This window comes from Macaca thibetana, chromosome 2 (genome assembly GCF_024542745.1).
Source record: "Macaca thibetana thibetana isolate TM-01 chromosome 2, ASM2454274v1, whole genome shotgun sequence".
In the NCBI taxonomy this organism is placed as follows: Eukaryota; Metazoa; Chordata; class Mammalia; order Primates; family Cercopithecidae; genus Macaca; species Macaca thibetana.
The window spans coordinates 150,969,871-150,997,344 of NC_065579.1; the positions used below are offsets into that span (position 1 = coordinate 150,969,871).

At 41.3% G+C, this 27,474-nt stretch overlaps 1 protein-coding gene across 1 annotated transcript in view; it reads left to right on the top strand.

Moving 5' to 3' along the window:
* The window catches only part of HACD2 (3-hydroxyacyl-CoA dehydratase 2), a 96,188-nt gene that overhangs the window by 14,663 nt on the left and 54,051 nt on the right, over nt 1-27,474 (top strand). Inside the window, exon 3 of the mRNA XM_050781814.1 lies at nt 2,328-2,346. Coding sequence (XP_050637771.1) covers nt 2,328-2,346 — 19 coding nt within the window. The remainder of the gene's footprint in view (nt 1-2,327; nt 2,347-27,474) is intronic.

The window sequence follows — 27,474 nt, forward strand, 5'->3', positions numbered from 1 at the left end:
AGAGTGCATCTGAGGACTGAGACCTACTACTGCTCTGTCATGCAAAGAAGACATGCTAGCCATTCATTGCTGTGTGTCCTCTCCTGCAGTGTCCTGTTGCTAATCAGCAGCCTGGATGTCTTTTTTTTTTTTGAGACAGAATCTTGCTCTGTCGCCCATGCTGGAGTGCAGTGGCGCAATCTCAGCTCCCTGCAACCTCTGTCTCCTGGGTTCAAGCGATTCTCCTGCCTCAGCCTCCGGAATAGCTGAGACTGCAGGCATGTGCCACTATGCCCAGCTGATTTTTTGTATTTTTAGTAAAGATAGGGTTTCACCATGTTGGCCAGGCTGGTCTCAAACTCCTGGCCTCAGGTCATCCGCCCCCCTCGGCCTCCCAAAGTGCTGGGATTGTAGGCGTGGGCCATCATGCCCGGCCAGTCTGGGCATCTTGCTGCATACATGGATAGACTAGGTTTTCTGGGCCGGGTGCGGTGGCTCATGCCTGCAATCTCAGCACGTTGGGAGGCCATGGCTGGTGGATCACTTGAGCCCAGGAGTTCAAGACCACCCTGGGCAACATGGCAAAAGCCTGTCTATACAAAAAATACAAAAATTAGCCAGGCGTGGTGGCAATTGCCTGTAGTCCCAGCTACTCAGGAGGCTGAGGTGGGAGGATTGCTTGAGTCCAAGGAAGTTGAGGTTGCAGGGAGCTGTAAGTGCACCACTGCACTCTGTCTGGGTGGCAGAACAAGGTCCTGTGTCCAAAAAAAAAGAGCAGGTTTTCTGTCTAGGCACTGTCATCTGTCTTCTTGTTTCAAAGAATGTTTTTCATTCCTCATTTTGATCCAGATCTTTTAATTTTCCTCAACTTTGCAGCAGGAGGTGTAGCTTATCATATTTACACTTTAGTATTTACTTAACAGTGTTTTCTGTTGAAAAAGATTGTAAGATTTGCAATGTGGTAATTGTTTTGTTCTCGTGTCAGCTACCAGTAACATTGTGCAGCTTGGTTTGGTTTTTTAATCCAATCTCCCCACTTCCCTCCCCCCAAAATTGAGTGAAATAGTTTTTGAGCACAGAGTCTTATCAGGCTCAGGCATGTTTTAGATAAGCTAAGTCTTGTCAAGTTCTGACTCTGTAGATCTCATAACTAATGCACAATGAAATAATGTGGTACAATGGAAATAAAACCTAAGTTCTTGGTCCTGACCATCATTTACTGCCCTGGGCAAGTTGTGTGGCTTCTCTGAGCCTTGGTTTTCTTGTCTACAAGTAGAGATTTTCTGTCCTGCCTATCTGCCAGGTAATTGTTAGGATCAAACAATATAAAGACTGCTAGAGAAATGTAAAAATTCTGAAATGCCCTACAATAGCTGTTAGGTTATATCATCTAGAAAAGCTTTGGTCATTAAATCAATTTTAGAAGTGGCTTCAAATTACTTTTTTGCCACCACCACCGCCAGAGTTAAAACACTGCTATATAAAGGATGAGTTGGAAGGGGATTTAGAAGGACCTAATTTGCCAGTTTCATGGCCATTGAGATGGAGTGGAGATGGCAGTCTCACTCAAGGCACTGGAAATAAAAATGGAGCAGACAGACCCCAGAATCATCAGCAGGACTTAGAAACTGGTTGTACTTGAGGATGAGGGGAAGGAAGGACTGTTGAACCCCAAAGACCGGGAGGTTGGTTATCAGGAGGCATAATAGGCGTGATGGAAGAAAAGCGTGTGCTTCCCACTGAGGCTGTGTTTGAGTCTCTGCTGTGACTCCCAGATGGAGCTGTCCAGAGGCAGCTTGGCATGTAGGCCCAGATCCCCAGGAGACAGGATTGGATTGGACCACGGAAGCCCCTCTGCAGTGAGATCATTGAATGAGGCAAGATGGGAACTGAGGGTGGAACTTAGTGGAATGAATGTCTGCATTGAAGGGCCTGCAAGGCAAGAAGAGCCAACAAAGGCTCTTCTTACCCTGTGTTCCAGAGTCCATGGCCATTCTGTTCTATAGCGTATGGGACGTGGAGATGCTGTACACTTACTGCTCTTACAAGTTTGTGCATTTTAAAAGAGCCCTTGGTGTCTGATAAACCACTGAGTGGAAAGAGTAAATCTTCCTCAGAAAATCCTTCAAAGATGCACAAACTAAAAATGAACAAACAAAACTAGCAAGAATTTACATTTTGTTAAATAGCCTGTAACCAAGTTTAAAAATGGAATGTTCGTTTTTCATATTTAATACTGCTGGCAGATGCTGCTCTATTCTTACTGAAACATTAGTTTATACTAAATAAAACTTTAATACTATTGATTCTTACTAATTCTCCTCTTTTTTCCCCCTTTTTTCCTCTAGATTTTACATTGTGCTATAGGTAAGTATGGATTTTCCCCCCTACTATGTACAGTGAATTCTGCTTGTTTAAAAAGTCATAGATGATAGGCTTGATTGATTTCTATTGAATATTGAAAAACGAAATGATTTAGTCATCATATATGGAATTGCTAAAATTAGAGTGGCTTTCAGTTTCTGAAATCATAGGTACTATTTAGATGTTACGACTGAACACTTCATTAAAGGTCACAGCTATTTTGTTCTGTTAATTTAAAAGAGGTGTCTCCCACCTTCTCAGTGTAAGGGTAATAGAAACATTAGCATGTTTATGAAAATGTGGCTGGAATTCTGGTGCTGGGCTGTGTTGAAAAGTCCTTTCTGTGATCACTTAAATGGTATCATTCTCTCTCCTTATCTTTCAAATGGGAGTCTTGTCTACCTCCCAGGTGAATATTACATGTATGTGAGAGAGATTAGAAAAGTACTAAGTATAAAGAGTTACACAAATGTAGGGGATTTTTACTAAAAGCGAATACAGTATGTTTTCTTTTTCTTTTTGTGGGGAGGGGCGAGTCATCAAATTTTGCTGTGGAATAGAGGCATAACATCTAGTTTGGGGTGGCTAGACCCTTCTAATTGAATAAAAACCAGTATTGAAAAGTTGATAGATCCCATAGAGCAAGCCCATAGTGATTGCTGTGCACTCCAGGTATGTCTGTCAAAGGGAGGATTTGAAGTTGATACTTATTCAGAAGCACTGAAGGTCTGAAAATTTGAGAACTGCAAATCTACACCATTATGGCCCATCAATTTAATCCACAACTAAAGTGGGTAGTTGCTATATTCAGGGAAACTTACAGTTCAGATGGGCACGCAGGTAGAGAACACCAAACTGTCCACTGTGGGTCTAGCAGAGGTCACTGTGGTATCTGGCTCCATTACCTTCTTTTTTTTGTTATTGTTTTAGGGACAGGGTCCCAGGCTGGAGTGCATTGGTGCGATCATAGCTCAGCCTCCCAAGTAGCTGGGATTACAGGTGTGCACCACCACGCCTGGCTAATTTTTGTATTTTTAGTAGAGATGAGGTTTTTACCATGTTGGCCAGCCTGGTCTTAAACTCCTGGCCTCAAGTGATCCACCCACCTTGGCCTCCCAAAGTGCTGGGATTACAGGCATGAATCACCACGCCTGGCCAAGAACCTTGTTATAAAGAATTGCACCTTGGGCTGGGTGTGGTGGCTCATGCCTGTAATACCAGCACCTTGGGAGGCTGAGGCAGGAGGATCATTTGAGGCCAGGAGTTCGAGACCAGCCTGGGCAACACAGGGAGACTCCGTCTCTACAAAAAATAAAAAATGAGCCCCGTATGGTGTTGCATGCCTGTGGTCCCAGCTACTCAGGAGGCTGAGGTGGGAGGATGGCTTGAGCCCAGGAGGTTGAGGCTTCAGTGAGCCATGATCACACCATTGCATTTTAGCTTGGGCAACAGAATGAGTCTCTGTTTAAAAAAATTAAAAAAAAAAAAAAAAAAAAAAGATTTAAAAGAATTGCACCTCTACCGGTTTCTCACTTCTTACCTGGGATTATGGGTAGAGCGTCCAGGGACCCCCTCAAATGATGTGCAAAATTTTTTATGTGTATTTCCATGTTTGTTTGGAGGGGCAGGTAGGGAGAGAAAGCATAGCTTCAATTAGATTCTCTGAGGAGTTTGTGATTCCCAAAAGGCTAAGAAATGCTGTTTTGGAACCTTTGAATGGTAGATTTGAAAGCGGCTTGGGGACTTATCTGTCCCATGGTCTGCTTTCCCAGGAAGACTAGTGACTGGCCCAGGTCGTATAGTTGGTAAATAGGGAAGCTCATTTGGAGACAGGTCAGTCTGACACCTGCCTGATTTCATTTTATGATGAATGGGTTTTAACTTTTGTGCAGTCTTGCACACGTTTCCTTTTTAGTCCTTTATAATTTTGAAATGAAAAATCTTATCGTTTCATAAATGGTTAAATAAATCTTAAGCACAACCTAGCAGACTGGGGGATGTACTTGACCAGAGAGAGTTCTAGAACCTCTCAGGCCTTCTCCACAGACTGAACCCTGCCTCGTTCTTCCTCAACTCTCTTAACCTTCAGCTGTCTCTGTATAAAGCTCTCAGATGTATCTTTTCCAAGTATCTTAGCCGGTTCTGGCTGCTGTAACAAAATACCACAAATTGGGTAGCTTATAAATAACAAAAATTTGTTTTTCACAGTTCTGGGGGCTGGGAATTCCAAGATCAAGGTGGTGCTGACAGATTCCCTGTCTGGTGAGGGTCTGTTCCTCGTAGACAGTAGCTTCTTACTGTGTCCTTGCATGGTGGAAGGAGCAAGTGAGCTCCCTTGGGCCTTTTATAAGGGCTCTAACCCTATTCATGAGATCCCTTGTAACCTAATCACCTCCTGAAGACCACACCACTTAATACTATTGCACTGGGCATTAGGTTTCAACATAGGAATTTTGGAGGCACACAGACATTCAGGGTACAGCACCGAGCATGTGTACTATGATTTTTAGTTAATATTAGTTTTATTTTAATAACCCAAATCCTTTTATCTGTCTTAAAATATACCCTTATATGTCTTTATAAAATTTCTCTACCCCTGGAAATACAGTTTCTGACAAGTATATTTTTTCATTCACACCAAGAAAATTATCGAATGCCTAGCACGTGTGCATACCAGATGCTATTGGGCAGTGGGAGTAGAGAGGTGAGTGTACTCAGACTTAGGTCCAGGAAACCCACAGTCAGATGGGCGTCCCCTAAGTTCCTCTGGTATAGTGCATCCTGAGGACTGGTGTGCACATCACACTCTGCTCAGAGGGTTGGCAGGTTTGCTTCCCCCTCAGACTCTGAGCTCCTTGAGGGCAGATTCTGTTTAATTAAGCTCTGCATCCCCAGGGCCCAGTGGCAGGATCCTTCTTACATCCTCAAGGACCTTGTTCTGCCTGTGCATCTCTCGCTCCTGCCTCACCACCCTGTGCTATCTGCCTTTTCCTTCTCAGTGCGCAAAATGCTCAGAGCGCTCTGTCTTAAAAATCTTTTAACCTGACCATTGACCCTGTATTTCCCTTATACTACTATATAACTGTTCTCCATCCCTTTTCCCAGATTTATGGTAGACTCTTTCTGCTTCCTCATGCCCATCGATGCCTGAACCCTGCAGTCGAGCATCTGTTCCCCTTGTTCTACAAAAAATCACCCTCTGGTCTCAAGTCAGCAACAATTTCTACTGGATTCTGAGTACACTGTTGGGAGTTCTTGGACTTAGCTACATGGGGCACCGCTGATGATGATTCCTGGAGATCCTGCTCCTTCAGCCTTCATTGTATTGAGCCCCCCTGGTATACCTTGTCCTCTGTGGTCCTTTTCTTTCTTTGGGTGCTTTTCTTTCTTTCCTTGTCCCTTAATCGTGAGTGTTTCTGGAGTTCTGTCCTAGCTCATTGCCCTTCTGACTGAATGTACCCTCTGTGGGTGATCCCTTCTCATGGCATAAGATATGCAGACTTCCAATTCCAAACCACACCTGCCTCCCAAACACCAGCCCTGTCCACTGAGTTCCTGGGTGCACACAGGCACCTCCTCAGCATGACCCACACTCCCAGACTCGTTCTGCCTCCCTATTCTGTTTGTCAGGGCTGCCGCCAGCCACCAGCCGTTCATTCATTCATCCTAGAAGAGAGCTGGTCCATGGTGTCTCCTCCTCTCTCACTGGCATTCCTGTAGCCAGGCAGTCATCAAGTTTTGTCAGTTCAGTTTCCTAAATGTCTTTCAGGTTGTCTTGTTTCTTCATCCCTACTTGGGACCTCAGTATGTCTCATCTGGATTCCCATGTATCTTCCTGAACTTCTGGGCTTATAGCAATAATAATAATAATAATAATAATAATAATAAGAGCCACCATTTCTTGAATACTTACTGTATTCCAGTGCTTTACATTCATTATCTCATTTATTTCTCATTTTCCAGCTGAGACTGAGGCTTAGAAGGGTTCCTGTCTTTGTTCTTACCACAAATAAATGTGTGAGGTGATGCATATGTTAATTAGCTTGATTTAGTCATTCCACAGTATATTCATATTTCATAACATCACGTTGTACAGCATAAGTATGTGTGTGTGTCAATTTAAAAAAGAAATGTATCATGCCTTGCCAAAGGTCACACAGCACTAAGCCCTAGCCCAGGAGTTGAACCTATGGTTGTGTGGCTCCAAGTCCATGCTCTACACTGCTCTTGTGGGTTTAGTTATAGTACCATTCTGAGCATGTCATTTGTCTACTTAAATCCTTTTGCTGGCTTAAATTTCTTCATGATCTGGGCCCTGCCCACCTCTCCAGTCTTTCCAGTGCCCACTCCCTGCCTCCCACTCCATGCTTGTCTGCACTGTGCCCAGGCTCTGCTCTCTGCCTGGAATGAGCAGCCCAGCCCCTTCAGCTGGCCAGCTCTGTGCGTCTCTTCCAGTAAACTTCCCTACCACCCACAGCCAGAGTAGGGACCCTTCCTCACTCTTCCGTAATACCTTGTACCTCACTCGGTATTATACCTTCCACATTGTATTATGTGTGGTCTGGCACGGCACCCATGTCCCCACCAGCACCGCTGAATATTTTTTAGAGCGAGAGCTGTTCCTTATTGATCTCTGTATCCTAGTACCTAACAGTAAGTACATAGTACCTAGCAGGAGTTTGGTGAACATTTGATCATTATCTTACCAAATTCTAGTGGGAATTTCCAAAACTTATTTCAAAATGATTTCAGTTCCTTAAAGGAATTAGAGAGAGCAATAATGAGTAAGCTGTTTCTAGCATTAAGCTAAAGGCAGTGCTTCATTTTTACTTAGATCACTTAAGTTTTGTGGAATGATGGTTTATTTTTCTGTAGCATTCTGAAAGTTTTCATTAAAACAACTTAGTCTTTCAGAAACTTATTTTATAATAAGCCTTGAGATATCTTTAGTTTACATATTGTTGATGAAAAGTATAGACCTGAGTCAGACTTGGGTAACTCACTAGCTGTGTGATTCCAAGAAGTAACTCAATTTTTGTGCTCATTTAATTCTTCATCAGTAAAAGGGGGATAAGAATACCTACCTCACAGGTTGCTGTGAAAATTAAATGGAAAAATGCAGGAAGAACACTCGGCACAATGTCTGAAACATGGCTGTATGGAAAATTGCCCAATAAAATGGTAGCTGTTGTTATTACTTAAGCAACATAATGTCATAGAATATTAAAAGATTATTGTGCCTCTAATGTTCAATATTTAGATATATATAAGTGTAACTCTTTCATATTCTTAATTTTCTTAAATTTTGATTTCTTTGCAAGTGAGCACTTCAGGGCCCTTCATTCTTAGTGTGAGTTGGAGTTGCATCTTGCTCACGGTTGTGGCAATGCAACTTGGCAAATACGGCCTCCAGAAACAATCAACTAAAATCCATGTGAGGGGCTAATTTCTGTGAGGGGGGTCAAGCCATTTGTAGCTGTAAATGAGTTTCCACACCTCAACTTTTTCAAAGTAGGTGGTTTGTTTTTTATTGATAATAGAAGGATGGGATTTCTGAAATGCTGTGGCTGCAGGCCTCAACCTAAGATTTGTAATGCTTTTATAGTTTTATAATCAGTGTGTTTCCTTTTAGAAATGAGAATTTTAAAAAATAGGCCAGTCATGGTGACTCACACCTGTAATCCCAGTACTTTGGGAAGCTGAGGCGGGCGGATCACCTGAGGTCAGGGGTTCGAGACCAGCCTGGCCAAGATGGTGAAACCCCGTCTCTACAAAAAGTACAAAAATTAGCTGATGTGGTGGCAGGTGCCTATAGTCCCAGCTACTTGGGAGGCTGAGGTGGGAGAATCACCTGAACCTGGGAGGCGGAGGTTGCAACGAGCCAAGATCGTGCCACTGCACTCTAGCCTGGATGACACAGTGAGACCCCATCTCAAAAAATAAACAGACACCAAAACCCACCTTGAGATATGTTCCCCCCCCCCCCCCCCCATAATACTGCAAAGAAGAGTTGTGGTTTTTTATTCATGTGGTGTGATTTGTGTTGAATGAAGTATTAGGAAGTATTATATCTTTTCTGTGTTGTCTTCAGGATTCGATTGTGGAAGAGGCATGGGGGCTATGGTTCTCAGCTGATTCTGCAATATGGTTCCCCTCTTTATGGATGGGAATTAGAGGTGGAGGTAGTGGAGCTGAAGATACTCTTGGTAAGATATAACACTGTGCATTTAGTAAACTTTCGTGTCAGAAATTATGCTACCAACATAAATAACTCTAGAAGTTTTCTTTTGATAGAAAATTGTAGCTCAGTCACAGCCCAGAGAGTTATATCTGAAGTTTAGTATTAGCACTTTAATTTCATCAACAGGCAGGAACAAAAGACCTTTCACTTAGGATATCCTGGATTTGTGGTTTCAGATATTTGCTATGTGTGCCAGCTTGCACTCCTCCCTCAAACAGAAGACACTTTATTAAAAATTTTTAAGTGAATTCCAAAAAAACCACAATCACCTTAATATTCATTGGTAGCATATGGCTCCAGACTGATTTTATTAGGTAACAAAGGTTGCCAGGTAGGAAGCAGAGCAGCCGCTGGGGAGACGCACGTCACTTCCTACCAAAAAAATCTTTCTAGCCCACTAATTAGAGCTAACTAAATCCTCCCTTGAACTGTAACACTCCCTCTTCTGCCCCGCTACTTTGAGAGGGCCAAGCTTTTATCAGTCATTCACAAAGCAATATTGTAAAGGAACTGCCATCACTTATTTTTAAAACCAGACACAGAACCCACCAAATTTTAACAGAAGAGAACTCTGGAAGGAGAGCATCTTGGAGGGAACGGGTGAATTCCTCTAAATTTCTCTCACCTGGAATTCTGCTTTCACACCTGTGCCCAGCCTTCAGCAGCGTGGCTGGGCACAGAAACATTACTGCGTTGTTTCCACTTAGCTGACATTTTAAAAATGAACCTTACCAAATTGTAAGAAAGAGACAAAAGGGAATAATTACCTAAAATACAGACAGTACAGTATAATAACCACCATCCCCAAAGAAAAGTTTCTGATCCAAATCTCTAACTCCCATTTAGTTTCTAGGGGCTGGCGCAGCTTCACGTGCCTTACTGGCTCTCTTTGTCTCTTTTTTTTTTTCCTTTTTGTGGAGAACGGGGTCTCGCTATATTACCCAGGCAGGTCTCGAACTCCTGGGCTCAAGCTATCCTCCCGCCTCTGCCTCCCTGAGACTTACTGGCTCTCTTTAAGCCTTGTTCTTACCGGGACCCCTGTCACAAATATGGATAACAAACCTTTCTTATTCAGATTTTAATACTGCTTTCTGCCTGAGGGCATATTTAGTGGTGGTGATGGCAGGGGGATGGGAGAGAAAGGGATGTAGCCAGGCAAGCAAGCCTGTCTCCCCTGCTTAGAGGCTTCTAAGGCTCACCCCTGGAGAGCCCCTGGGAAGATTGGAGGCCTGGGTGGGAGGTTGCCAAAACCAACCTTCTCCTCCTTTGCAATTAATTCTGCCTTTGTCATTTATTCAAATGTAGTAGTTTTCCAGCATCCTGACAATGGAGCGCTAAAGGTCAAGACCATAAGTGGTCATCTTCTAACTTTAATCTTTCCCAAATCAGTTGCCAGACCAGCTTAGTAGCCTCCCTCTGCCTTGGCTCTGGTTCATTCTGTTGCCTCCTGATCAAATGTTCCCTGCTCCCCTCCAGACAAGGAGAGAATAAGATGCACCTGCATCTTGTGCTCCTGACACACAAAACTTCAGCCCTGTTCTCTGAATAAATCCTGCTTTTTCACACCTCCATAATTTTGTACATATGGTTTCCTTGGCCTGGAACACCAAGCTCTGTTAGTTGTTCCCTGCTCTGTGTGAATGTAACTGAGATGAAGGAAAGAAAGAGAGAAATAGAGCATGCTCATTTGTAGCCTAAGGAGCCTGAGTAGGGAGGGTGGAAGACTTACCCAGGTATACACCACCTGGTACCTCGCACTGTGCAAGCACTCAGTGAGCAGCACCCAAGTACGAGGCAAAAACAATCCCCGAGGATTTCTGTGCCTAGTTGGAGTTCAGAAGGGAAAGCTACGAAGAGAGCCCAGATCAGGGAATTTTATCCTGTGCTGTCCCTGCAGGAACAACTAAGTGTTTCTTTTGAATGGAAACCTATTATTGAGACATTAAGTGCCTTCTCTATAAGATAATATTAACTGGCTGTCCAGTCCATCAGAAATCAACCAAGGGCACACCCTGTTGGAAACATTACTAGTTGTTGGACAAGTCAGGCATCTTCCATCTGGGCCTAGTTTCCACATGTGAAAAACAAGGGTGTTGGACTGAATACATGATGAACTCTATCATTCCTTACAGCTGCTCGTTCTGAAATTCTGTGAACCTGTAAATGTGATGTTGCTTCAGAAATGAATGTCAGTGATCTGAGTGATGTAAAAGGAGGGTATGCTAGATGTTTAAATGTGCCGAAGTATCAGTGTTTGGAAATTTCAAGTACAGTAGTTCTACTACTTTTTTCCCTGTAGGTAAATTTTGAAAGTCCCATCAGAATGCAGAATTGAGAGACACACACGCACGTTTTCTGTAACAGACGTTTACTATGGTCACCACTAGATGGCACCCTTGTATTAGTAAGGAGATTTTTCTCTTAGAACGGGCTTCGGGATGACTTCTAATAAAAACAGTAGTGAGTCAATAGCCGAAACTGAGGAATGAGCAAGTTAACCAGAGGAAATAGAAATGGATGTTTTTCTATCACTGTCTGATGACTTGATCCATAAGATTCGAGGTAAGGAAAAGCTGGAGCTTTCAACATTGCCCTGAGGAAGATTATTTTATAAATATTTCTTAATTGTAAAGCATAAGATACCTTTAAATCCAAGATGAGTATTATTTGCTTGATGAAAAGGGGTGCCATATTTCAGCAGTTCTTTGGTGCGTTGGTTTGTGTTAGTCTGAAGTCAACCTTCCATCTATTCTTAGCTTCAAAAGCAAGGTTAGTCCTGCAAAGTTGGAAACACCAAGTAGTTACCAAGTTGAGTAAATCCCGTTGAACCAAAAAGTGAAAGCTTGAGTCATCTTTTAGCCAAGGAATCATTTGATTTATGCTTCTATGGCAGGAGTTGAATGGTTACAATGTGTTAAAAGGGAGCAAGAAAGCTTCGGAAAATTTGTAAAAATTTGTATGACCGTGGTATGTCATTTTTATGGTTCTGTTTCCTTTTCTTGGGAGAGGATTTTTTTTCTCTTCATTCACTGTAAACATCTTTCCATTAACTTTTAAAAATGTGGTTTTTTTTAAAGCAGTTTCAGGTTCACAGCAAAATTGAGAGGAAGGTACAGACATGTCCCATATGCCCCCTTACACCGCACATGCATAGTCCGCCATTATCAACATCCCCAACCAGAGTAGTACATTTGTTACGATTGATTAATGTACATTGACACATCATTAATGTCCAAAGCCCATAGTTCACTCTTAGCATTGTACAATCGTTGGGTTTGGACAAATTTGTAGTGACATATATCTAACATTATACTGTCATACAGAGTGTTTTCACTGTCTTAAAAATCTTCTGTGCTCTACCTGTTCATCTCCCAAATCCCTGGAAGCCATTTATCTTTTCACTGTCTCTATAGTTTTGCCTTTTCCAGAATGTCATACAGTATGCAGCCTTTTCAGACTGACTTCTTTGACTTAGTAATACATGTTTAAGTTTCCTCCATGTCTTTTCATGGCTTGATAGCCCATTTCATTTTAGCACGGAATAATACTCTGTTGTCTAGATATACCACAATTTACCCATTCTCCTAGCAGAGGACATCTTGGTTGCTACCAGGTTTTGCCAATTATGAATAAAGCTGCTATGAACATTTGTGTGCAGGTTTTTATGCGGATGCAAGTTTTCAGCTCCTTTGGATAAATACTAAAGAGCACGATTGCTGGATTATATGCTAAGGGTATGTTTAGTTTTGTAAGAATCTGCCAAACAGTCTTCCAAAGTGTCTGTACAGTTTTGCTTTCCCAAGAGTAATGAATGAGAGTTTCTTATTCTACATCCTCTGCCGCATTTGGTGGTGTCAGTGCTCTGGATTTTGACCCTTCTAATAGGTGTGTAGTGGTGTATTGATTATACATGACGTAGAGCATCTTTTAATATGCTTATTTGCATCTGTAGGTCTTCTTTGATGAGGTGTTTTGTTGTTGTTGTTTGTTTGTTTTTTTGAGACAGTCTCACTCTGTCACCTGGGCTGGAGTGCAGTGGAGCAATCATAGCTCACTGTAGCCTTGAACTCCTGGGCTCAAGTGATCTTCATGCCCCAGCCTCCCAAGTAGCTGGGACTACAGGTGTGAACCACCATGCCCAGCTAAATTTTTTAATTTTTTGTAGAAACAGGATCTTGCTGTGTTTCTCAGGCTGGTGTTGAACTCTTGGCCTCAAGTGATCCTTCCACCTCAGCCTGGTAAAGTATCTTTTAAGGCAGCAGTCCCCAACCTCTTTGGCACCAGGGACTGGTTTCGTGGAAGACTTTTTTTCCATGCACTGGGGGTAAGGGGAGGGGGTGGTTTTGGGATGAAATTGTTTCATTTCAGATCGTCAGGCATTAATTCTCATAAGGAGCACTCAGCCTAGATCCCTTGAATGCACAGTTCGCAATAGGGTTCGAGCTCCTTTGAGAATCTTAACACTGCTGCTGATCTGACAGGAGGTGGAGCTCAGGCGGTGCTGCTCACTCACCTGCTGCTCTCCTGCTGTGCAGCCCAGGGACTGGGGCACCCTATTTTAAGGTCTTTGTAAGTTTAGAATAACAGTCCTTTGTCAGATACTATCTTTTGCAGATATTTTCTCCTGGTCTGAAGCTTGTCTTTTCATTCTCTTTACAGTATCTTTTGCAGAGCAGAATTTTTTTTTTTTTTTTTTTTTTTTTTTTTTGAGACATAGTCTTGCTGTATCACCCAGGCTGGAGTGCAGTGGCATGATCTCGGCTCACTGCAAGCTCCGCCTCCCAGGTTCACACCATTCTCCTGCCTCAGCCTCCCGAGTAACTGGTACTACAGGCGCCTGCCACCATGCCCCGCTAATTTTGTTTGGAGTTTTTAGTAGAGATAGGGTTTCACCGTGTTAGCCAGGATGGTCTCGATCTCCTGACCTTGTGATCTGCCCGCCTCAACCTCCCAAAGTGCTGGGATTACAGGCATAAGCCACTGCGCCCGGCCAGAGCAGACAATTTTAATGTTAGTCAAGTCTAGTTTGCCGGTTTGTTGGACTTCAGATATTTCAGTAGGTGTATAGTGGTAGTTGTTGTTTTAATTTTTATTTCTCTAATGACAAATGCTATGGCACATCTTTTCATATGCTCATTTGTCATCTTTTGGGGCAAGGTGTCTATTCAGGTCTTCTCATTTTTCAGTTGGATTGTTTTCTTGTTGAGATTTAAGAATTCTTTCTATATTTTGGATACAAATTCTTTATCAGACAGGTGTTTAGCAAATATTTTATCTTGCTCTGGGGCTTGTCTTTTGATTTTCTTAATAGTGTCTTTGAGGAAGCACAGATTTTTAAATTTAATAATGTACAACTTAACCAGATTTTGCTTTCATGGATTGTGCTTTGGTATTGTGTCTAAAAACTTGTTACTGTAGATATTTCGATTACCCTGATTTGATCTTTACACATTACATGAATATATAAAAATATCACATGTACCCTGAAAATATGCACATCTATTGTATATCAATTTTTATAAATATTTATTTAGAGACAGGGTCTCGCTTTGTCACCCAGGCTGGAGTGCAGTGTCATGATCATGGCTCACTGCAGCCTTGATCTGCAGGGCTCAAGTGATCCTCCCACCTCAGCTTCCCAAGCAGCTGGGACTACAGACAGGTGCACACCACCACACTTGGCTAGTTTTTGTGCTTTTTGTAGAGATGGGACTTCTCTGTGTCGCGGAGGATGGTCTTGAACTCCTGGGATCAATAGATCTGCCTGCTTTGGCCTCCCGAAGTGCTGGAATTACAGGCATGAGCCACTGTACCCGGCCTCAATTTATTTTTTAGAGATGGGGTCTTGCTGTGTTGCCCACACCAGTTTCAAACTCCTGGCCTCAGGTGATCCTCCCGCCTCAGTCTGTGATCCATTTTGAGTTAATTTTTGTGAAAGGTGTCAGGTCTGTGTCTAGTTTTATGGGTTTTTTTTTAACATATAGTCATCCAGTTGTTCGGCACCCTTTGTTGAAAAGTCTTATTCTTTCTCCGTTTAGTTGTCTTTATGCCATTGTCAAAGATCAGGTATTGCTGGATCTATTTCTGGCCCGTCTGTTCTATTGATGTATGTGTTTATTATTTTGCCAATACCAGGGCTACTTTGATTATAAGTCTTAAAATCTGGTAGTAGAAGTCCTCTAACTTTATTCCTTCTTTTTTCAGTTTCATATGGGTCTTTTGCCTTTCCATATCAACTTTGGAATCTTTTTGTCAACATCTACAAAATAGCTTCCTGGGATTTTGAGTGAAATTGTGTTGAACCTATAGAGCAAGTCGGGAATAACTGACATCTTAACAATATTGAATCTTTCAATCCACAGGCATGCAATATTTCTCTACTTATTTAGATCTTGGATTTCTTTTATTGTTGTTTTGCAGTTTTTCACATAGCAATTATCTGTTTTGTTAGATTTATATGTGTTTTCATTTGGTGTTAGTATAAATGGTATTTTTTTAACTTTGAAATTTTAGTGGTTCATTGCTAGTATAGAAAAAGGCAATTGACTTTCATATATTGACCTTATCTCCTGTGACCTTGCTATACTTGCTTATTAGTTCTAGGATTTTGTGTGTGTATGTTTGTAGATTCTTTGAGATCTTCCATATAGATAATCATGTCATCTTTGAACAAAGACAGTTTTATTTCTTCTTTTTCTTTTTTTTTTTTTTTTTTTGTTTTTTTGTTTGTTTTTTGAGACGGAGTCTCGCTCTGTCGCCGGGGCTGGAGTGCAGTGGCCGGATCTCAGCTCACTGCAAGCTCCGCCTCCTGGGTTTACACCATTTTCCTGCCTCAGCCTCCCGAGTAGCTGGGACTACAGGAGCCTGCCACCGTGCCCGGCTAGTTTTTTGTATTTTTTTAGTAGAGACGGGGTTTCACCGTGTTCACCAGGATGGTCTCGATCTCCGGACCTCGTGATCCGCCCGTCTCGGCCTCCCAAAGTGCTGGGATTACAGGCTTGAGCTACCGCGCCCGGCCCCTTTTCAATTTAGTTACCTTTTATTTCTTTTTCTTGTCTAACTGCACTGGCTAGGACTTCCAGTATGACATTCTTCGTATTCTTTACTCAATAAGATAGAATTGTTCCCAGCTCAATTTTCTCCCCAACCAATTTTGAAGGCATATACAATTTGTACTTCATTTTTACTATCAGGGTATAAAATTCAATGTCTTTTTTTTTTTTTTTTAAGTTCTTCTATATCCTTACTTATTTTTTGTCTGCTTGACCTGTCTTGCACTTAGAATGATAATGTTGTCAGCATCTCTAATTGTTAATATGTTTCTAATTTTCCTTGCATCTTCTATAGCATTTGCTTTAGCAAAAGTTGTTGCTATGTTATTTGATGCATAGATATTTATAACTGTTATTTCTTCATTGTCAGTTGTGGCTTTGGCATTTAGAAAAGTCTTTGTCAGATTTAATGCTTTTTTGTCTTAAATCTTACTTTATCTGAATCAAAATCATGACCCCCTACTTTCTTTTGGTTTCTATTTGCCTGATATGCCATTGTACATTCTTTTATTTTGAGTCCCTAAATCATTTTAATATTAGCATAGAGTTGGGTTTTGTTTTGTGAGCCAGTTTGAAAATCTTTCATATAATAGGTGAGGTAAGCCCATTCATAGTTTTTGATATGACAGATATGTTTATCTTACTCTGTTACTTTTATGTTATAATTGCTACATACTCTGTTATGTTTGCTGTATTTGCCTACCTGATGTGTTTTCTTTTTTTTTTTTTTCAAGAGATTGGGTCTCGCTGTGTTGCCCAGGCTGGAGTGCAGTGGCTATTCACAGAAGTGATCATAGCACACTTTAGCCTTGGACTCCTGGGCTCAAGCGATTCTCCTGCCTCAGCCTCTCAAGCATCTGGAACTACAGATGTGTACCACCATGTCCAGCTACTGAAACGTCTTTGTATCTTTTTAAATGCCCTTAGTCCTCTGTTTTCTTATTTAATTTTTTACTCTCAAGCTTGTCAGTTTTTAAAGGTTGTCTTTTAACTCCCACCTATTGCCAATACAACAGTGAGCTTATTCTACTTTCCTCTTTCCCTTCTCCCATTTTTAAACTTATGTTATTTTTAGCTTGTCAGAACATATAACATTTATATATTATTATTCTGCCCTATCCCAACCTTCGTTTTAGTCTTAAGACCACATTTAAATATATTAACTGTTCACTGTGTGTCCTTTTGCCCAAGTTTCTCATCACTTTTTAGTGGGATGAAGCTCATTCTCTAGTAGTAGTGTCAAGGACTGTGACATATTGGAGATGTTACCTTACTCACAAGCTAGTAAGTTTGCTTGTTAGCGTTTCATGGATCCTGACAGAAAACATGAGACTCTTGGGCCAGATTCAAATATATTGCCGTATTACTCATGGCAGAAACAATAGCCAGAACACCCTCTTCATTTGCATCAGTTCTCTATGTCCCACAAATCCCATGGGGATAACACATGTGTGTCTAGATGAATATCTAGATATGCAGTGGTTTGTGTTAGAACACTTGAGGAATCTAGTGTTTTTATAGTAAACAAACGCTCTTTGGGAATCAATGCTACCTTATCCCTCCAGGTTGCTCCTTGAAAACACAAGCCTACGAAATGACCTGGGAAAAGAGCAGTCAGGATCTTGCCTTTTTGGCATACGTAGTAGGAATTAGCAGGAATGCCCAGGGCCCATGGCAGAATGCCTCTCCCCAAAAGAAGATTCCCAAGAAGGGCTGTGAGCATAGTATTGTCTGAGTCCATCCATGTTTAAGACGTTTTCTGTAGCCTTGATATTTAAAGGACTGATTTGCTAGATACAAAATCCTTAGGTGACTTTTTCTTCCCTTAAATTTCTTGAAAATGCTGCTCCATTCTCACCTTGTTTTTATGTTTCCCTTGGGGAGTCTGGTGGAGAACCTAGTTGTCTTGATTATGTGGTCTTTTTATCATAAAACTCTTTTGAGATATGTGGTCTTTTTATCATAAAACTCCAAGTCTTCCTCTGTCTCTCTCTGTAAATACACATACTTTTTTTTTTTTTTTTTTTTTTTTTTTTGAGACGGAGTCTTGCTCTGTAGCCCGGGCTGGAGTGCAGTGGCCGGATCTCAGCTCACTGCAAGCTCCGCCTCCCGGGTTTGCGCCATTCTCCTGCCTCAGCCTCCTGAGTAGCTGGGACTACAGGCGCCCGCCACCTCGCCCGGCTAGTTTTTTGTATTTTTAGTAGAGACGGGGTTTCACCGTGTTAGCCAGGATGGTCTCGATCTCCTGACCTCGTGATCCGCCCGTCTCGGCCTCCCAAAGTGCTGGGATTACAGGCTTGAGCCACCGCGCCCGGCCAATACACATACTTTTTAAAGTCTAATAGTTTTACTAGGATATGCCTCAATTGAGCTTTACAGGGTGATTTTCCCAGGTACCCAGTAGGCCCTTTCAGTATGTAGATTTGGGCTTTCTTTTGTTTCTGAAAGTGTTATTAGACTATAGTTTTAAATTTTAGTTCTGTTTCATTATTTTGTTTCTCTTTTAATTTAGGGATTTCAAACATGTGTGTTGGATCTTCTTTGCCTCCTTCCCTTTCAACTACTTTATCACTGATCCCTCTTTGTTTATCATATTTTCATTCTCATGGTTATTTTGCTTTTATTATTCAATTTTCTTTATTACATTTTTATTTGAATCTGTTCTCCTTTGGACACTTTGATATTTAGTCTTCATTTCAGATATAATTTTATCTTTTTCTTTTTTTTACTGAATTCAATCAGTTTTTCTTTCAGTTCTGCCCACTTTTAGTCCACTTCTATTTTCAGTTTTTGAATTGATTAAACATACAGTTTTTCATAGCCCAAATGCCTATTTAAGGATATTTAATTCAGTTTGGGTTATTGTGTTAAAGTTTACTTTGTGATTGTTTTTTTGGAGGGCATTTTCATTAGCCGAAATGTTTGATCTTCTTTTTCTATTATCTCCTGAAAATGGTTTTGTGTAGTTGTAAACTACTTGCATCTGTTCCTTTTGTAGACAGGATTGGAAGTTTGGGTTGGTTTATAAGATCCCTAGTTTGCAAACTCTGTAATCCTTAAATGCAGTGAAGTATAGTGTCTTTAGTGGATGGCTTTTTGCTTGAAGAGGTCAGTGGGGGAGGAATTACATGCCCCTGATTGTTTTACCTCGCCTTTGTGTTACAGGAATCTGAATTTCCTCCTGCCTCTTTCTCCTTCCCCATCCAGTCACTAGAGGGCACCTCCTCTCCCTTCTTTTTTACTCATTTCTTCCTGAGAAGCAATGCCTTTTTCAGAATGCCATAGCATCCCACAGACTCTGTCTCTTCCCTGTGGTTAGTGCTCCAAATAAGATGTTTTTCAGTGTTTTTATAATTAAGGTAGACTGTCTCTTTCAGAGATGATTTTGGCTCAGATTTAGGCCTTCTGCTCTGTTCTTCTCTCTTCCATGCCATTTTCCCAAATTCTCCTCACTTTCCACAAAGATTTGCAGTGGGACTTCAGGAGATAGCTGTGCTTAGAATTTGCTGTTTATTGTTTTTACTTATAGGTGTATTGAGTCTGTGTAGTCTGTGTCAATTAATTGTGCTGAAGATGTGGGGTTTGTATGCTTGTATTTGTTACTGTTGATCTGTATAGATTTTCAGAGGATTTCACATATTCAGCTATGTAGATATATTGTGATTTTTAACCAGTGCTCTATTTGTTAAATATATTGGTGGTTTTAAAGTGTGCAGATTATAACTATACTTGTAGCTTAATGTTTATACAGCTGTGATTAATCTCTGGATAAATTTCCAGAAATAGATCAAAAGTTACATATTTCAGAACTTTTACTAATATAGACTTCCCAGTGTCCCTCCAGAAAACCCACAAGTATTTATTATTAATTTTTCTTTTTTTTTCTTTTTTTGAGACAGAGTCTCACTCTGTCGCCCAGGCTAGAGTGCAATGGCACGATCTTGGCTTACTGTAACTTCTGCCTCTCAGGTTCAAGGGATTCTCCTGCTTCAGCCTCTCGAGTTGCTGGGATTACAGGCACCCGCCCCCAAGCCTGGCTAATTTTTGTATTTTTTTCTAGTAGAGATGGGAATTCACCATGTTGGCCAGGCTGGTCTCGAACTCCTGACTTCCAGTGATCCACCCACCTTGGCCTCCCAAAGTGCTGGGATTACAAGTGTGAGCCACCGTGCCGGACCTATATTTATTATTTATCGGGTTTCTGCTGGGTGGCAGGTGTGGCACTGACAAAGCACTGAGGATACAAAACTCAGTCCAACCCATGCCTGCCCTTACGCCCAGGAGGTAAACAGGAAGCACAGAGGGACAGTGTGACAAATGTTTCGCCCAAAGGGTAAGTTCAAAGAGGTATACGAACACAGAAGGAAGGCCATAGGGCTTTCTGGAACCCTTTTCCATTATAAACAAGGTCACCTCTGTCCTCCCAGAGTACGAACATCCACAGTTTCTTACCTTACTGAAAACCTGACTCTCCTTGAAGACAGTGCCACCCTTGCTGCCACTCAAGGTGAGTCAGGCTGTTCACTCTGCCACCCCACCAGTCTCTCTCCCAGCTCTCATCCTGCGCCTTAGGCACCTGCATTTGTCCTGAGATTCTCTCACGGATTCTTCTTTCTCCCTGCATCCCGCAAATGGTGCTCCATGGGCTCTGGCCCATAACCTTTCTCTTCCCCTCTGCAGTCTCCCTGTGTGGTCCCACTGTACCGTCCCACGGCTTCAGTGGCTCCCACATGCCACTTCTGGGCCACATCCTTCTCCTGCATCTCTGTCCCAACTGCCCACCTGGACATCTCCACATGGTTCCTCTGCAGACACCACAGACTCAGCATGTGCAAAAGCCACCTCATCATTGTTCCCTGACCTGCTCTTCTCTGTACTCTGGATCTGCTAGTTGCACTACCAGTTTCCACCTCGTTCCTAATCAGGAACCTAGGGCGTCAGCCTTTGTCTTCTTCACCATTTGCCCTCTGCTTCTCTGTCTATCTCTTTTCCTTTCAGGGAATATCATTTCTCTGCCACTTTGTGTTTCTATTCTTTAAAACAAAAAACAAAACCTCTTTTGCCTTCATCCCCTACTTTAAATCTCCCCCTTTTCTCTTCCCTCTTGCCTTTTCTTTCTCTGTATTTTTCTAGCCACTTCATTGTTACTCATTTTCTCCATTTCTCTTTTTCCTCTTGCTTCTCTAGTGGTTCCTTCTCATTCCCTGTTCACACTCTCCTGAGTCCTCACTGCCCAGATACCAATCTTGATCTTGTTCCTGTTCTTTTTCCTTTAGGGGATTTGAGTTTGGATGGGACAGCTTGAGTCTGGCCATTTGTAAAGCCTGGGGCATGGGAGAATGGGGTAAGCAATGTATCAAATACTTTTTTTTTTGTAGAAATAGGGTCTCACTATGTTGCCCAGGCTGGTCTGGAACTCCTGGCCTCAATTAATTCTCCTGCGTCAGCCTCCCAAAGTGTTGGGATTACAGCCTTAAATACTTCTAAACTAAAATCCAACTTACTGTTTTCTCTTTCCCTTCTACACCAAGAGGTAGGCCAGTATTCGTCCTCTGAGCATACCTGGATTCCCAAATGACAACTCTGGGGCACCTTGAAGACTACAGTTATAATTTTGGGGCGGACCCCCAGAAATCCTCAAACCTGATCAAAGATACGTGAATGATCAGGAAGGAGGGCTTTAGAGGTATGTCAGTGTGCAAGCAGCAGCTGATCTTTGTGGTGTTTTTGTTGCTGTTGTTGTTGTTTTTGGAGACAGGGTCTTGCTCTGTCACCCAGGTTTGAGTGCAGTGGTGTGATCACAGCTCACTGCAGCCTCAACTTCCCAGGTTCAAGCAATCTTACCACCTCAGCCTCCCGAGCAGATGTGACCACCAGTGCATGCCACCACGCCAGCTAATGTTTGTATTTTTAGTAGAGACAGGGTTTCGTTATGTTGCCCAGACTGGTCTCGAACTCCTGAGCTCAAGAAATGTGCCTGCCTTGACTTCCCAAAGTACTGGGATTACAGACATGAGCCACCGCTCCCAGTCCTGATCTTGGTGCTTTTCACGGTGGCTTTTCTTCACAGCCTTCTTGAGATGCGGTTCATCTTTATCACTTATCACACTGTAGCCTTGAGAAGTATGACTAATAACTTCAGGAGGCAGTTGAGTTCAGTAAAGAGTATTTTGAACTCCTAAATTGTTCTGTTAATGACGGCTGCTCAGAAAGGAGTCAAGGTCTATAAATAATGGCAGATTAGCACCTTGAATAGACAGCTTGTTCTTATAGATTTTTGGAGGTGGAATATATTGTTTTTTTATTGACTTAATAAAACGAGTATGTGACAATTTAAGGTAGGAATAATCTTTTAACCTTAATATACTCCTTGTTTAATTTTAATAAAGTAAGTAGGGTAGAATTTCAGATATTAATTAGTTCTATTCATAATGCTTTTGAAGGGACATAAAGGATATGTTGTTCCACCCTTCTGCAATGGTCAAAATGGTATTGCTTCCAGAGAGTGAACAAACATACGAGATCATTAAGTAGTTACACAATTTATAGCTTATCTAAATATGATTTGATATTGAAAATTTTGGGCTGGGCATGGTAGCTCATGCCTGTAACCCCAGCACTTTGGGAGGCCAAAGCTGGAGGATCACTTGAGCCCAGGAGTTCAAGACCAGCCTGGGCAACATAGTGAGGCCCTATATATGCAAAAAATCAAAGAATTTAGCCAGGTGTGGTGACCCACACCTGTGGTTCCAGCTGCTCAGAGAGGCTGAGTCAGGAGGATTGCTTGAGTCCAGGAAGTGGAGGCTGCAGTGAGCTGTGACTGTACCATTTTACTTTAGCCTAAGTGACACAGCGAGACCCCATCTCAAAAAGAAAAAAAAGGAAGTCTGGCTCTGATAAAAGGTTCTGCCTGTAGTAATCTATTTTTGGAGAGTAGTAGTAGTAGTAGTTTTCTATTGATACATTAAAACATATCTTACAACTTAGTTGCTTAAAACAAAATGTTTCCAATCTCTCAGTTTCTGTGGGTCAGGAATTTGGGAAGGGTTTAGTTGAGTAGTTCTGGCCCCGTCTCTCATGCAGTTGCAGTCAAAGTGTTGGCTAGGACTGTAGTCATCTGCAGAGTGGACTAGAACTGGGGGATGGCTGTTGACAGGGGATCCTGGCTCCTCACAACGTGCTAGAGTGTCCCTCGTGACATAGCAGCTGGTTTTCCTCAAGGAAGAGAAGAGACCTAAGAGAGGGCAAGGAGGAAGCTGCAGTGCCTTTTATGATCCAGTCTCTTAAGTCACATACCATTACTTCAGCTTGTTTTCTATTTGTTAGAAGCAAGTTACTAAGCCCACATCACGCCCTAGCGGAGAAGAATTAGGCTCTGCCTTGTGAAGGGAGGACTATCAAAGAGTTCATGGACGTATGTTAGCACCACCCACCACAGGCTTGTTTTTCCTGATTTTTTTCTTCCTAGGTTAAAGGTGGTACTGCTTAGTAGTTAAGAGCATGGTTCTGAAGCCAGACTGCCTGGCTTTGATTCTGGTTCTTCCACTTGCTTACTGTGTGCTTTAGTAAGTGAGTTGCCTTCTCTGGACCTCAGTTCCCACATGTATGCATTGAGGAAACTGGCACCTATCTCACAGAAGTGTGTGAGAAGTAAATTAATTAATATAAGTAAAGGATGTAGATCTGGGCCTGATGCATAGAATGCTCTTAATAGATGTCAACTTTTAGTATTGTTATTGTCATTTGAACAGCAATATAGGCCAGTTTGTTTCTCCCTTTATTTCTGTGTAATCTGACGTAATGCTTGGTCTAACATATCCCGCCTCATACAGGCTCTGGTCATCCTAGTAGGTTGTCCATGGTAGGAGCCAAGTGGGCTGATGACTCTCAGTGCAGACTCCACTTGTAGTGGTACAGCATGCGAGGGCTCTTAGCTTCTTGTTGATACATGATAAGGAATATCCCTTTCCCTTCCAGAACTCCCACTTGGAAAGGGCTTCCTCCTAAACTTGACAGGAACGTGCTCTGGGACCTGTGAGCTGTGTTCAGTGTTCTTCAGGTTCAGTCACACTTTCAGTCCATAAATATTTATGAAACTTGCTTGGAATTCAAAGCAAAGTAATTCTTCACAGTACTTTATCTACTGTGAAGAATCAAGGGAAATACATATTTCCTAGCTCTTTAGAGTTTATTCACATAACATTTTATCTTAGATCTGGGACTGATTTGCTTAGTTGGTTAGAGTATAATGCTTATGGGTGGGAAATTTTTCCTTAAAATAATCTGTGTGGAGGAAGGTGGTAATCACAATTCCAACACTTTTAAAGGAAAATTATTTATTAAAGGGCAATCGACTATTTATAATAGTTAAATACGTTCATTAAATACTGCATTTATATCTGGTAGATCTTGACCTGGCATTGAGTTGCCACATTCTTGGCTCTAGAAAGATGTTTTTAAAAGATGTTCATGAATACCACATGTCAAAATTGTAAGAGAAAGCAGATTTTTAAAATTTTTGGACATAATATACTAGTGAATTTTTTTATGAACTCTGTTTTATAGATGATTCAGAAGATTTTTTACCAGAAAAAAATTATTACACCAAATTTCCACCGTATTTTTTCTTATTGATGTCATTAGTTTCCATGACTGGAAAGTGTACTTGAAATAGCTTCTTTTAAAAGTGTTGCCTTGTCCTGTACTCTGTGATAGTTTGACTTCTTAAGTCCACCGAGATTCTCTTCAGATATTAAGTTCATTTTCTCAACAATAAAAGGATAAGTAGGATTGCATTTGGTTATGCATACCAGAATTCTGACTACTGTGGCTTTAATCAAATAGGGATTTAATTTCCCTATATAACAAGAAGTCTATCTTTCTGCTCTACTATCCTTAGTGTGGGACGTCTGTCTTTGTACTTGTAGTCTCATAGTTATAAGATGTCTATGATGAGATAATATGATGTCATGTTTACATTCCAAGCAGAAAGTGCAAGGCTTTGCAGAAACTTGGTTTATGTTTCCTTGGTCAGAACTGTGCTAGGTGGCTTCCTCAAGTTGCAAGGCATCCCAAGAAAGCTAGTGTTTTAGCAGGGTACATTGCTAACCCAAATGAGATCAGTGTTCTGTTAGTGAGGCAGAAAGGGACACTGTATAGTGGGTAAGCAACTGGTATTGTCTGCCACAAGGGTTTGGATGGTTGCTCAAGTCCTGAGCCGATAGAGCAATCCATGAGTCCATCCACTTGGCAGTAGCACATAGTGATAGTACAGTACTCAGTGTAAGTAATGAATCGGCTCTATATCTTTAGTGTTGGAATCCAGAAGCAAAAACACAGAGTAGTTTACCCCTAGGTAATATATGTGGTCATAAATCTCAGTAATGACCTTGTACGTGATCATGTTTTCCTCCCATCGAAGTCCTCATTAGTAATAAGGAGTATTGAATAAATAAACTCTTCCAAAAGCTGTTTCCATTTAGATTTTTTAATTATATCTGAGCCAGACACGGTGGTTCATGCCTGTAATCCCAGCACTTTGGGAGGCTGAGGCATGCAGATTGCTTGAGGTCAGGAGTTTGAGACCAGCCTGGGCAACATGGTGAAACCCCGTCTCTACTAAAATACAGAAGTTAGCTGGGCATGGTGGTGTGCACCTGTAATCCCAACTACTTGGGAGACTGAGGCAGGAGAATCACTTGAACTCGGGAAGTGGAGGTTGCAGTGAGCTAAGATCGTACCACTGCACTCCAGGATGAGCGACAAAGGGAGACTGTCTCAAAAAAAAAAAAAAAAAAGATATTTTTATTATATATATTTTTGGTAAAATGATTATAAATTAGTTGTGTGTGAAAATGATTGTTGTATGTTGTTTCAGTGGAAATTGTACCCATTTTTATTTTTAGTGGAATTGGCAATATGGTGGCTATTAAATCAAGTTGTGCTCTTTTTGTTAAAAGTAAAAAGACTTTATTTCTATTTATTTATTTATTTATTTTTATTGAGACTGAGTCTTGCTCTGTTGCCCGTGCCGGAGTGCAGTGGCATGATCTTGGCTCACTGCAACCTCTACCTCCTGGGTTCAAGCAATTCTCCTACCTCAGCCTCCTGAGTAGCTGGGATTACAGGCATGTGCCACCATGCACAGCTAATTTTTGTATTTTTAGTAGATATGGGGTTTCGCCATGTTGGCCAGGCCAGTCTTGAACTCCTGACCTCAAGTGATCCGCCGGCCTTGGCCTCCCAAAGTGCTGGGATTACAGGCGTGAGCCACTGTGCCTGGCCAAAAGACTTTCTTTCTAATATAAAGTAACACATACACGTTGTTTAAAAAAAAAAAAAAAGAAAATCAACTAGTACCAAAGTACTAAAGAAGAAGATAAAAAACGCCCTTGATCCTATTACCCAGAAATAATTATATTGTTACCATCTTTTTTTTTTTTTTTTTGAGGCGGCGTCTTGCTTACTACAGCTTTGACCTCCTGGGCTCAAGCAATCCTCCCACAGAAGCCTCCCGAGTAGCTGGGACCACAAGCATGCACCACCACACGCTGCTAATTTTTGTATTTTTTGTAGAGACAGGGTTTGCCATGTTCCCCAGGCTGGTCTCAAACTCCTGAGCTCAAGCATTCCTCCTACTTCTGTTACCATCTTGAAATACATTTCTGTGCATAAAAAAAAAAATGGCATTTGAAATTTAGAAATTGTATTTGGAATTATTTGTGAATATAGTTTAGTATGAATTAGTATATTGGCTGAGATATCTCTTGACATAAAAATTTGGAAAACTTTAGATAAATAATTCAATTTAAACCTTCAAAAAGTAAATAAAAGTTTACATTTGATTTCCATTATTTATAGTTGGAAATTTTTAAAGTAGCATTTCTGAAAAAAACCTGACATTGATAAATTCTTATTTATTTTGATTTAGCTTCTAACAAGAAATAAAAGCTTTTGCTCTGAGCCTAGGATTTCCTTATTCCTTCTTGAGGCCATTTATTTATTTTGGGGCATGACAATGGAAATATCAGAATAATTGGAGATGATTGATATGAAAAAATATCTTTTTTTACAATGACCATTTAATGTTCTGTGTGGGTTGGGTCTTCTTGTACCTGAAAATTCATTTGCCTATCGCTTTCAAGCTGCAGATATATTCCACCTCTCCAGTTAAATTTAGCTGAGGAATTGTTAGGTGCGGGCTATAATTGCTCTTTCTCTTCTCTTCACTTTCCCAGCCTCTGCAGTACTTTGACAAGCTTCACTCCTCCTGCAAGCAGTGTTTTCAGTGTGTGTCTTTTATGTGCTGTCGACAGGCTCTTCCCATGTTCTGCAGGCCTCCTACTCGGGGAACGCCACCACTGCCACCACCCCCGTATTAGTACAGGGATGGGAAAGCAGAGCTGGGCAAAGTCATTTGTACTTTTAACATCTGTGTGAACAGCCCTCAAGAGGCCCTTTCTTTTATCTTTCTTGGATCTTTTGCCTACACCCAGAGTTGTTACCCCCAAACAGTTCTTGGTGCCTTGATTATGGACTCAAGATTGAAAAAGCCAAGCTTTCCTAAAAGTATGGATGACAGAAAGGGAAAAAGACGGTATTTTTCTATTTAAATACCACTTTAACGTTACTTATTAGACAAATAAATTATAAATATAGCAATGGAATTCTTTTTAATAAAAAGAAAAAATGCCCCTATATTCTGCAATTATGGTCAATAATTTTTATTTTTCTGTGTTTCCTTTTAGATCTGGTCTGTATGCATATCCAGCATCTACATTGTTATAATTCGAGTGGCTATCATTTGGATTCTGACAGTTTTTTTCCTTTAATATAATT